The sequence below is a fragment of the Corapipo altera genome, unplaced genomic scaffold (assembly GCF_003945725.1).
Source record: "Corapipo altera isolate COAL_440 unplaced genomic scaffold, ASM394572v1 202, whole genome shotgun sequence".
Lineage (NCBI taxonomy): Eukaryota > Metazoa > Chordata > Aves > Passeriformes > Pipridae > Corapipo > Corapipo altera.
Window position 1 is genome coordinate 1,289,599 of NW_020884980.1, and position 12,202 is coordinate 1,301,800.

Consider the following 12,202-nt stretch of genomic DNA (forward strand, 5'->3'; position numbering starts at 1 on the left):
TGGATTGGAGCCGCATGGTAAAGCAGCATCATGTATCCAGGGATATGATTATTTCCCAGTGGTTGAAATCTAGGTCTCTTGCTTGGGAGGAGGGGTGCGGGGTGGGGGGGAAGTGGGTAGGGGGGGAGACGCTCGTATTAATCTTATGAATATTCATAGTGAAGCTTTGCTGGCTTTGGAGGTTGAGTCCGGGGTAGAGTTTGGGGGGCCGGGGGTGAGAGGTGCCGGCAGCGGCGCGGAGCAGCTGCTTGTGCATTCGCTGCATGCCTGACTGCAGAACCGAGTGTAAGTTGGTGCCTTTTTCTCTCCCCCCCCCCCCCATCCCTGCATCCTTCCCCTCTTCCCGCTGCTCCCCTGCTTAAATAATCCTGGCCAGGAAGGGTGCAAAAGGAGGGACTTTTGATTTAGACGCAAACACGACCCCAAATCTCACCCCTCGGAGACGCAGCCATGGCTCCTGCCTGCACTGCGGGCAGGGAGAGAACTCCGGGGCTTTGGGCAAATCTTCACCACCTCCATTCCCCCCCCCCCCCCAAATTTGCATGAATTAACCCTAAAAATGCTCGGGGGGGACCAAAGGTTATTTGCCAGGAAGGCAGGTGATGGGGAGAAAGTAGGAGAAACTGAGTGCTGGGATAGGTGATGTCAACTCGGATGATGTCGTAACCCTCTCCACCGAACATCACTGCTTGGAGTCAGAGAAAGAAACCCAGAGCCTACGACAAATAAAATCAACCTGTTAAAATAAGAAAAAAAAGGAAATTTCTGTGCTGTTAAACAAATTCGAGGTGTTTTGGGGAGGGAGGAGGGGGAGGAGAGAATTTACGGACAGGAGAAAAACCTGCGTGTTTATTAGAAAAAGAAATAAAATCTTGAAGGTTGGTTGATTTTTTGGTGACATGGGCATTTGTGGCTGCCAGACCTTTCCTGCAGGAGCAGAAAGATGGTGTTTGTGGTGTTCTGGTATGATGCTTGGAGGAGCCAGGGAAGGTCAAATCTAGCTAAACTCCTGAGTGAGTCACTGGGGAGCGAGTGGTGGGGAGGCAGATGCAGGAAAAGGAGAAAAACTGGGACAAATGTGACCTCCCCTCCTCTGGGCCTGGCAGAAAAGGGTTAAGAGAAGCGGTTGAATGCTGCAAGCCTCGTCAGGGTTGTACTATTTTTTCTAGTGCATAAGGAGAAGGGAGAGGAGGGTTGCACGGAAAAGGGAAATTTCCAAGAAAAGAGGGATCTGCGGCAATATCTGCACCTCAGGGGATGAAGAGAGGAACCAACAGGCATAAATGGCCTGGACACGGCTGAAATCTTCGCCGAGGAGATTGGCACCGAGGGGTTGTTTTCCACCTGCCTCCCCTACCCATTTCTGTAATCCTGGCTCAAAGTAGACAAGTCGAGTTGGAGCTGAAGAAGGGAGGTTAGAGGGGTTTTTATTTCATTTGGGAGGGGAGGAAAAAAAAAAAAAAGGAAGCAAAAATGAGAGGTTTGTTGTGCCTCCCCGGGTTGAGCATCTCCGTGGCGCGAGGCAATGCAGGATGATCCAGAGGAGCACTCGCCGGGAGCAGGGATGTGAGGATCCGGCACCCACCGGGGACACGAGCCTCAGCATCCCCAGGAGAAATTTCACCCAGCGGAGTCGAATTCCCACGGGGGTGGGTCGGCCGGGGGGGAGCGTTGGCTTTCGGGAGGACGGGGAGGGTGGATGGAGGTCGCGTGGGTCGGGGCCTACAATGCGGGTCCTCGGAGCTGCCAGCGGGGGGCAGGGGGCCTTGAAGGGGGACACACGGGGACCGCTGGGGGGGTTCGATCTGGTGGATGAAACCGGAGCCTTCTGAATTACCAGGGGACGCGACGCAGCGCCCTGAGTGCCGTGCCCGGTGGGTGCTGTGCCCGGTGGGTGCTGTGCCCGGTGGGTGCTGTGCCCGGTGGGTGCTGTGCCCAGTGGGTTCTGTGCCCGGTGGGTGCCGTGCCCGGTGGGTTCTGTCCCCGGTGGGTGCTGTGCCCGGTGGGTTTTGTGCCCGGTGGGTTCTGTGCCCGGTGGGTGCTGTGCCCGGTGGGTGCTGTGCCCAGTGGGTTCTGTGCCCAGTGGTGCTGTGCCCGGTGGGTGCTGTGCCCGGTGGGTGCTGTGCCCGGTGGGTGTCATACCCGGTGGGTGCTGTGCCCAGTGGGTGCTGTGCCCAGTGGGTGCTGTGCCCAGTGGGTGCTGTGCCCGATGGGTGCTGTGCCCGGTGGGTGCCGTGCCCGGTGGGTGCTGTGCCCAGTGGGGCTGTGCCCGGTGGGTTCTGTCCCCGGTGGGTGCCGTGCCCGGTGGGCTTGGCGGTGGTGAGGACCCTCCGTGGCTTTGCAGAGCCTCAGCGGCGGGGGGGCTGCGTCGTTCCCCCCCCCTCCTGCGCCTGGCACCGGCTCCCCCGGGCAGCGGCCCCGCGGTGGCGAGCGGAGCGCAGGGAGATGGAGCTCTGGCTTTTTGGGCTCTGGCTTTTTCCGCCCTGGCTCTAGCGCGCTCTCGCCCTCGGCTCGCGTTGCAGTGCGGGGCGGGCGAGCGGCGGGCAAACAGCTCGCGGGGAGGAAAAAAGGGGGTGCCCGCAGGAGCCGCGGCTTTGCAGATGCTCCTCTGGGACCTCCAGCAGCTTGTTACCTTCTCGGTGTTTTTTCCAGGCGATGCCACACCTCCCGAGGACACTGGAGACATCGGGTTTTGCTGAGCTTAGCAGCTTTTCACCGTCGTACCAAAGGCATCAGACAGACGCTCATCTGCCCTGAAGTGCATATCTGCAACAGCTCCCGGGAAGACTCTGTCTCTCTGTCTCTCTGTCTCTCTTTTCTCTCTCTCTCCAGTCCAAACCATTACAAGACCTGACTTCCACCATCTGGGAATTTAACCCCTCTTATGTCCCTTCTTCCTTTTTCTACGATGACTCACCATTATTTTTAACTTTGAAGAGAGAGGAAATTATGGGGATCTTGGAAGCCTGTATTTCTCTCTAGGATTTCCCCGGGGTCAGATAATCGGTGTTACTAAGAGACTAAGATTTGGCTTCTCCAGGTAATGTGATTTGTTTTCTGTGTGCCATGGTGGTTTGCAAAGGATGACAGGAGCCGGGACACCAGCGGCCGAGGAGGGGGACTGCGGTGGTCCATGGGGAATCGCTGGCTCCGCATTCCAGAGCTCGGCTGCAGGCAGGGAGGGCAGCATGTCGCCGAGCCGCTGCTTCGTGGCTAGGGCAAGAGGATTGGGAAGGTGTTAAAAGCCGAGTTCGAGTTTTTCTAGAGGGTCGATTGCCTGAGATCGCACGGTTAAATGTTAATTAACCCTTCACTGCATGACTGGGAGTGAGCTGAGCCTGGCACCCCCTGGGGTCCCCTTACCACTTTAGGGCTGGATGGGGTTATTTTTCTCCCTTCCTTTCTCTTCCCTTCCCCCTCTTTCTTTTTTTTTTTTTTTTTTTTAATTGGAATTTTGATTTTTAGTCAAGAAAAAAAGAGCCCTGCTTTGCCAGTGCCAGTTTTTCTGTGCTGGTTTTGAACAGGTGATGGTTCCTCAGGTGTTTTCTCTGTTCCACCTAATGGGTTTAGATGGGAGTTGTTGAACTCTGTGTCATAGAAGGCAAATTAAGCCCACAAGAAAGGGCATAGACATGCTAGTGAAGGGATCTGCTCTCCTCCCCCCGACTTTATTCCATCTCTCTCTTTCTCAGCAGGGGTGATTTTCTTTCTCCCTTTTTTTTTTTTTTAATTTTTTATTTCCTCTTTTTTTTTTATCTCATCCCTTTGCCTTTTCATGAGACTCTTTCAACCCTACGTACCTGTCCTTCTGCAGGATAGTAGCCCTGCCCTGAACCTGATCCCACCACTGGGTCCTGGGAAGAGTTTAGCATAAGGATTTCTTTGAAACCCCAATATGACAGTTGCTACTGGAGATCCTGCAGATGAAGCTGCAGCTCTTCCCGGTCACCCGCAGGACACGTATAACCCTGAGACCGACCATGAGTGCTGCGAGAGGGTGGTCATCAACATCTCGGGGCTGCGCTTCGAGACGCAGCTCAAGACACTCGCCCAGTTCCCAGAGACCTTATTAGGGGATCCTAAAAAGAGGATGAGGTATTTCGACCCTCTGCGGAACGAGTATTTCTTTGACCGGAACAGACCCAGCTTCGATGCGATTTTGTACTATTACCAGTCTGGTGGGAGGTTGAGGAGGCCAGTTAATGTGCCCTTGGACATCTTCTCGGAAGAGATTCGATTCTACGAACTGGGGGAAGAGGCAATGGAGATGTTTCGAGAGGATGAGGGCTACATCAAAGAAGAGGAGAGGCCATTGCCTGAGAACGAGTTTCAGAGACAGGTGTGGCTGCTCTTTGAGTACCCCGAGAGCTCAGGCCCTGCCAGGATTATAGCTATTGTCTCCGTCATGGTGATTTTAATCTCCATCGTCAGCTTTTGCTTGGAAACATTGCCCATTTTTCGGGATGAGAACGAAGACATGCATGGCAGCGGGCTGAGCCACCTCCCCTATTCCAACAGCAGCATGGGGTACCAGCAGTCCACCTCCTTCACAGACCCCTTCTTCATCGTGGAGACACTTTGCATCATCTGGTTCTCCTTCGAGTTCCTGGTGAGGTTTTTCGCCTGCCCCAGCAAGGCTGGATTTTTTACCAACATCATGAACATTATTGACATCGTAGCCATCATTCCCTATTTCATCACCTTAGGGACAGAGCTGGCCGAGAAGCCAGAGGATGGCCAGCAAGGCCAGCAAGCCATGTCCTTGGCCATCCTCCGAGTCATCCGCTTGGTGCGGGTCTTCAGGATCTTCAAGCTCTCCCGGCACTCCAAGGGGCTGCAGATCCTGGGGCAGACTCTCAAGGCCAGCATGCGGGAGCTGGGCCTGTTGATATTTTTCCTCTTCATCGGCGTCATCCTCTTCTCCAGCGCCGTTTACTTTGCCGAGGCCGATGAGAGTGAGTCCCAGTTCCCGAGCATCCCCGACGCCTTCTGGTGGGCTGTGGTTTCCATGACGACTGTTGGCTACGGAGACATGGTCCCCACAACCATCGGGGGGAAAATAGTGGGTTCCTTGTGTGCCATTGCTGGCGTATTAACGATTGCCTTACCAGTGCCCGTCATAGTGTCCAACTTCAACTACTTCTACCACCGGGAGACAGAGGGAGAGGAGCAGGCTCAATATCTGCAAGTAACCAGCTGCCCAAAGATCCCCTCTTCCCCTGACCTAAAGAAAAGCAGAAGTGCCTCTACTATTAGTAAGTCTGATTATATGGAGATTCAGGAAGGCGTAAACAATAGCAATGAGGATTTTAGGGAGGAGAACTTGAAGACAGCCAATTGCACCCTAGCTAACACAAACTATGTGAATATCACCAAAATGCTAACCGATGTCTAGTAGCTAAAATCTAGTCATGTATTTAAAGCTGAAGTGGAACAATTGCAGATATTGAGTGCTGCTCTGCATTGTAGTCAACACAGTATTTTCTACGGTGTATATTTGGTTCTGCATGGGAAGCAATAGCTGTGTAAGTTACTTTTAACCTTCTATTTCCACACTGAATAAGCGTCTGTGCAAAAAAAAAAACAAAACCAAACAAACCGACAAACTAAACCCAAACCATTCTGTTGCCCTTCTCCCATCCTGGGCTTGTGGGTTTCCGAAGATATGGGAGGTATTTCAAGCAGCAGGATGGGGTACGAGGGGCAGTTCCAGGCTGTGCCAGATCCCTGTCCTGGGTGACAACCACCTTCCAGGGAAGGGCTGGGAAAGGTCAGGCAGAACTTAATGAAGGGACGATGCGGGCGAGTGTCCGGATTGCTGGAAGGCTCAGGTTTCCACCCTGGGAATGCCAAGCCCGGACGCGTCGCCCAGGCTCGTGTTTCATAACTGAAAATGCTGCATGCTGCAATAGTTTCAGCCACTGCAGTGTGCCAGTGTGAGGCCCAGGGGAGGGATAATTAGTGTGACAGCACATTATTTATTAAGTCTTAAATTTTCTATGCCAGGCATCGGGAGGGCCGGGTAAATAAATCAAGCGCTTGGATTTTAGTATTTCTTCAGATAACACTTCCATCCCTAATATTTCCAGGCTCACCAAAGACATCTCCACTAATATATTGAAAATGAGTTGGAAAAAGCATCTTTTTTTACATCTATATATAAAACTGGAGCAACTATGCTGTGGCCTATAATATATTTATACTGCAGTGAAATTTAACCAGTAATACAGTACAGCTGCATGGATATTTGTTGCATGAATCTGAATATTTAATACACACACAAATATATATTTTCTTAGTAGACTATACGATATTCATGTTTATAGTGTTTATAGATTCTCCGGTGGCTCAAAGGAGATTCATGGGAGTTCAAAAATCCCAACTGTAGTTAAAAACAGGATGGAGAAGGCATGTGCTGACAACAGTTGGATAGATAACAAGGCAAAGCCTGAGTGTCTGAGCATTCAGACCCAAGAGCCAACTAGTGCAACGGAAGGTGAGCTGAAAGTTAAACACCTGCACTCATTATGGGGCGAGTAATTAGTCATTAATCTTGGTGTCAGGAGCAGAAACCACAGCAGATCAGAGAGGGCACGAGGAGCAGGTGGAATTGCTCTCTTGGCTTGTTTGTTCAGCAGTTTTCAGCCGTTCCTGTATAATTCTTGTGTGTGTGTATGTAGATATTTAGAGAGCGACTACAGGGCCGAATCCTCAGCAGACAGAGCTCTTGGGGCATTGGGGATTTCCTGATTTAGGGGTGCTGGGATGGTGCGACATGGGTTGGAGCAGGATGACCTACCCCGTGGAGCCCACGGGATCACCAGGGCAGGGCATGTTTTGGGTTGGAAAACTCTTTTTCAACCACACAGAGCCCTAGGGCTGGGGGTTTATTTCTTTATGATGGAGAGGGCATGTACTGGAGCTGGGCTGAATCTGAGCTGGTGCCTCTGAGCCTTTGCTTTGCCTTCTTCCAAGGTTTTTAGAGCAGTGAGTTGGGGTGCAGAGAGCCTGAGTTTGTCTCTGCTTCTTCATCCCTGCTGGTATTTGGGGATGGGAGCTGTTGATCCAGGGGGATCTCGTCTGCTTTCCCCATTGCCATCTGGGTTTCCTTGTGTCTCCCTCATTGCTGACAATCCCCAGGGGCAGGTGTCCTGTTCCTCTCATAGGTCAGGGGAGAGGGATGAAAATCTCTGTCAAGGTCGTGGTCAATCAAAGCCTCCCTGGGCTGTGGAACAAGGTTCAGTTGGGGTGAATTTGGGCTGAATTGGGGCACAGTCAGTGCTGTACCACTGCATGAAGTGTGGGCACAAGGAAGGAATCTCTGACAGAGCATATGGGGGAGGTCAGAGACCCTTCCTGAGCTCAGAGAGGAAAACTCTACTAAATAACAATAAACCAACCGGTGCTAACATATTCTACAGCAATGGTTCCAAAGGATGCTCTGGGGCCAGATCTCGTGCTGATGTGGCTTCCTTCAGCCAGGTGGAAACACTCCTCAGTTTTGTTGGATTGGTTGGTTGATTGATTCCAGCCTGGCTATAATTAATACCATGAGAGTCCTGCCTTCTGCTTGGGGCAAAGGACCAGCAGCATCCAGGGGTTGGGGCTCAGTGTGCTCAGCACCGTGGGGCACCCGGCCCCTCTTTAATCTCATTATATTGGGAGCCTTCTGCTCCCACTTTCCTGCAGCAGCTTGGGAACGGGAGCTTCTGAAACCCACGCACCCCCCTCCCCCCCAAAAAAAAATCAACACAATCACAAGCAATAAATTTTGACTCCTGAAGCTCATCATGTTGGATGGGGCAGGGCTGGCAGGAGTCGCCAGCTTGGGCACAATTCCTGGGGCAGTCAGCCAACTTCCATTGATCCGGCTCCTGGTGGGTCCATGGAGACGTGAGCTTGCATAGGGAAGCTGCTGGATGTGCTGGGATGCTGCTCACCCACCTCTGGGTCCCTCCACACCTGGTGATCCCATTCCTGGTCTTGCTGCATGTTTTTTGGGATTCTGTCAGTTGGTGGGACTTGGCAAAGTGCCTGGTTGTGAGCTTGGGATGGTTTGGGATGGTTGGCCAAAGCCCTGGGTGCACGTTGGGAGCACGAGTGTCACTGTGGTTTGGTGAGGAAGAAGGTTGTATTTTCCTTTGGGTAGGTGGTGTTTTGGGAATAGTGTTCTCCTGGGCTTTCCAAGGCCAGGCAGGAGGGGAGAGTGGATCCATGAGCAGGATCAGTCACATCCAAACCTTCTCACCAAACTGGGGGTCCCAGCTGCCTTTGGAAGCCCCAGAGGTGCATTCCAGTGAAAAATGGGGCCAAAGAGCAAGAGGCCACTCTCCTGTTGTCACCAATGTGTGCTGACATCTGTCCCCACGGCAGGGCCAGCACAGCCAGTCCTTCCTCAGGACAGATCCTGCACCTCTTGCACTGACCCCAGCAGATGTTCCTGGGGAAAACAAGCCCTGGTGGGGGATTGGCTCTGTTCTGCAGTTGTTTGGGAAACAGGGCAAACAACCAGATCAGTGCTCAGATGTTTGTTCAGGGTGGGAAAGGTTCGGGGGGGGCCGTGGCTGGAAGGGATCTGTCCGTCTGCACGAAGCAGAGGGGTCCAGATTTCTCCCTTGCACACAGAAATGGTTCTCCTATAGCTTTTAATGGGATTTGTGCCTGCAGGTCGGAGCTCTAGTGCTATTTCTAGCTTTGCTTCTGACTCACTGATGTGATCTTGAACCAGTTTTTCAGGAGGAGAATGTGATATTTTTTCCTTTTCTTATTTTTTTTTTCTCAAGGAATTTGGTTTCAGAGGCTCTGGGCCTGTTTCTGTGGAGATGCTGAGCATCCCAACCTCCTCTTGACTCTGAAAGGGTGCAAAAATGAGCTTCAAAATGGCTCAGACTGGGGATGCTGAATTAGGGACCGGGGAAGGGGGGGTGTCCCACCATCCATGTTTGATTGCATGAGGTCTCTTAATGGAGGTGGTCTGGTTCCTTTCCTCCTCCTGAGGAGAAATTTGCCTCTCTGCAGGGTTGGGATGGAGGACTGGAGCTCTCTGGTCTGTGGAGGTGCTCCTGGAGGAGAGAGCATGCCTCTTTTAGATTATCCTTTGTGCCACAGTTTTGGAGAGATGGAAAACTGGGATTACAATGGGGGTTGTCTTCTACACCCAACGTCATGCCCAAGCCTTCCAGCAACCCATCAACCCTTTAATATCTTCCAAAATCTCTGCTAAGAGCAATGGGTGAGGCTCAAATACCAGCTGGATACTACCATGTGATTAGGAAGAAATTATCTGCGTGGGGCACTGTGTCTAATTGGAAAAATTAATCTCTGCAGAGAAATTTTGTGTCTAAGTCCTCCAGATCTGAATGGTGAGCTATAAGAAGAAGAGGATCTCTAGATTGGCGTGATGAGAGTGTGGCACGTGGGTGTATAAATATGGGCATATTTGTGCATAAATACACAGAAGGAGAGAAAAAGACAGAGGAGGAGGAGATATTTCAGGAAGGGCCTTGCTTTGTTATCAGATAATTCCTGGGTCAGCCCTTGAAATCGCTGCCAAAATCTCGTAGCTTTTCCAGAGCTTGCGAAACACTTGGGGATGGGTCCAAGTGAAGGAGAGCTGGATTTGGCTTTGGAAGCAGGAGTTTCCCAAGGGGTTGGGGACATTCATCTCCTTGCAACCCTCTGCAAACCAGCAGTCTCTGCTCCTGATCCTGAATCCCCATCTTGGGCCCATCATGACCGTTTCTGTGACTGTGCAGGGAAAGCCAAGGAGAAGTTGAAGGGATTTGGTGGTGATGCAAGTGCTGTGCTGCACCAGGTGGGGCTTTGAGGTTATTTTTTTTAATGGGTGGATTTAAGTCCCTTGAACTATGGCAACTTTTGGTCCCAGTGTGGCAGCTCCTATTTGGAGCCAGGGTAGGTTTATCATGGAATTATGGAAGGGTTTGGTTAGAAGGGACCTTAAAACCCACTCCCTGCCACAGGCAGGGACACCTTCTACTAGACCAGGTTGCTCCAAGCCCCGTCCAACCTGACCCTGAAACCTTCTCTCAAGGTCTACACCCATGGGTGTAGTTTTATCTGTGATAGTTATCCATGGTGGTTATCCATGGTGGTTATCCATGGTAGTTTTCCATGGTAGTCATCCATGGGAGCTGGTCAGTGTGCTGCCAGGGTAAAAAGGGCTGAGAAGGAAGGATTCAGCCCCAAACCATTTTGCTGTGCACCTAAAATAAGGCTATGGCTCTCTCTTTGCACCCCTGGCAGCATCTGACCTTCTCCACATCTGTCACATCCGTTGGTTGCTCCTGTTGGGCACCAGCTGCTGCCAATGCCAGGAGGCCCAAAGGGGGACAAGGGTCTCCCCCAGGGTCCAGCCTCTGCCCAGAGCCCTGCCCTTCCCCAGCCCATGGCCTCAGTGTCCCTGTGATGTTACTGCCCCAGTTTCATCCCCCTGCTCAGAACGGAGCGCTCCGATCCTGCCACATCCCATTCGAGGGGAGAGGGACCAGCCTGCAGTGATGTGAATCCTCCCTGGGAGCACAGCACTGATTTATACCCAGGGACAAGATCTCCCAGCCCAGTTGTGCGCGACGAGAGAGAAATTCCATATCCATGTTTTTTCCTCCGGAGAGGGGGTGGTTTGGCTTGTAGGAGCTGCTGGACATTGTATAAGCACACAAGGTCCACACACAAGGTACTACGTCCCCTCCCCAGCCCTGCCTGGCTGTCCCAAGCTTGGGATTGGTCTTTTGGGGCTTGGGGGTTTTTTGATTATTATTATTATTTTTTAATGTCTTCTGCTGCCTATAAGACTGTAATTATCAGTTTGCTCTCACTCCCTCATTGCTTGAGACTACGCTCTTGTCCTCCAATGTCATCCCCAAACAGCAAGGGGAAAAAATGGGTGTTGGATCAACCCTGCATGTGGTGCCTAATTTGAGCGAATCAATAGGAAGAGGAAATCCAAGAAGGACTCATCCTAAGGATGCTGGAGCTGAACCTTTTGTTTCCATGGTTACGGGAGAAATGGGACCAGGAATGGAGAGAGGCCTATAAACTGGTAGGAATTTCAAGTCATTTAACCATGCGTTTGCTAGACAAAAAATTTAGACACCAGCTGTACCTGAATTGCACAGTGTTTATAGACGTTCCTGCTCTTATTGACTGTGGGGGGTGTCTGGGGGGTTGGGTGGAAAGGGGTGAGGGGCCCCCGAGTCAATAAGGCTGCCCGTTGTATATAGGTATATAGATCTGTGTACATACATATCCCAAATGAGCATTTGCTGTCTGGTTTATCATGAGTGTATATAATTTATTCTTCACAAAGTATCACGATTTTTGTAAATATTGGCACTAATTAAGAGAAAATAAATATGTATATTATTGAGGAGTTTTGATATCGGCTCTGTGGAGGGAGGGGGAGGAAAAGACGAGTGGTTGTATTTTTGATGTGTTTTTATCTGCAACTAAAACCTTCTGTGAGAAGAGAAATAATCAGTCTGAGCCGTGGAAAAATCAGTTTGTGCTCCAACATCAGCCAGTTTGCAGGGGCTGGTGGAGGGGGAGATGCTGAGGGAAGAGCTGATAGATCTTGGTGATAGACACCAGGATTATGGACACGCTGCATGGTGTGTATGGCATTCCCACGGGATTTGCTCCAAAAAAGATTCCAGCTCCAGAGGAAGGGGCTGGAAGCGGGGTCAAACCCGCGTTCCCCACCGTTCTCCACTCCTCCAGCTTGGATATCAGCCATGTCCATGAAGGTAATGGAGAGTGGCTGCTGCTGGGGGATAAACCTGCTCTTGGAAACTCTGTGGGCACCCAAAGGGTGTTTTTTAACCTGATGATTCCTCTTGGAAGAGGGAGAAGCAAACAGGCAGGGATGGTGCTGGTAGCATATCCTCTGTAGGGTTACAGGCCTTGTATCCTTGGAGATGTCTCCTAGGGAGAAATGGAATCTTGCAGAGGAATGGTTTGTTTGTCCATCCCCAGGGAACAGCTGTAACAATATTTTCTCTTGCTGTTTTTTCCTCTGCTATGAGTGTCTTGGGGCAGCAAAGGGCAGGGGAGGCTTTGGGGGCCCTTGGTGCTCATGTTTTGGGGTTTATCCATTTGCTTGGTGGCTTTCACAGGCAGCATGGCTGCTCTGGGTTTCCTTTCTTACAGGGTAGAGCCGAGGTAACTCCTCTACCTGTGTTCATGG

The 12,202-nt window shown here is 51.4% G+C and overlaps 1 protein-coding gene across 5 annotated transcripts; it reads left to right on the plus strand.

Moving 5' to 3' along the window:
* On the plus strand, window positions 1-11,389 carry KCNA2 (potassium voltage-gated channel subfamily A member 2). Of its 5 annotated transcripts, none has more exons than XM_027665705.1 (3): window positions 1-17; window positions 1,170-1,414; window positions 2,653-11,389. In XM_027665705.1, exon 3 carries the CDS (start codon window positions 3,896-3,898, stop codon window positions 5,393-5,395), a length of 1,500 nt encoding a protein of 499 aa, XP_027521506.1. In that variant the 5' UTR covers window positions 1-17; window positions 1,170-1,414; window positions 2,653-3,895; the 3' UTR covers window positions 5,396-11,389. The 5 variants fall into 5 exon arrangements, with proteins under 5 accessions (XP_027521506.1, XP_027521504.1, XP_027521502.1 ...); XM_027665703.1 differs by lacking the exon at window positions 1-17 and adding an exon at window positions 167-285; XM_027665706.1 differs by lacking the exons at window positions 1-17; window positions 1,170-1,414 and adding an exon at window positions 1,429-1,649 and having other exon boundaries at window positions 2,653-3,040; window positions 3,696-11,389.
* The last annotated feature ends 813 nt before the right edge of the window (window positions 11,390-12,202 follow it).

What these genes read in the sequence shown, in the direction of transcription:
- KCNA2 (XM_027665705.1), top strand. Translation starts at nt 3,896, where the DNA reads ATGACAGTTGCTACTGGAGATCCTGCAGATGAAGCTGCAGCTCTTCCC.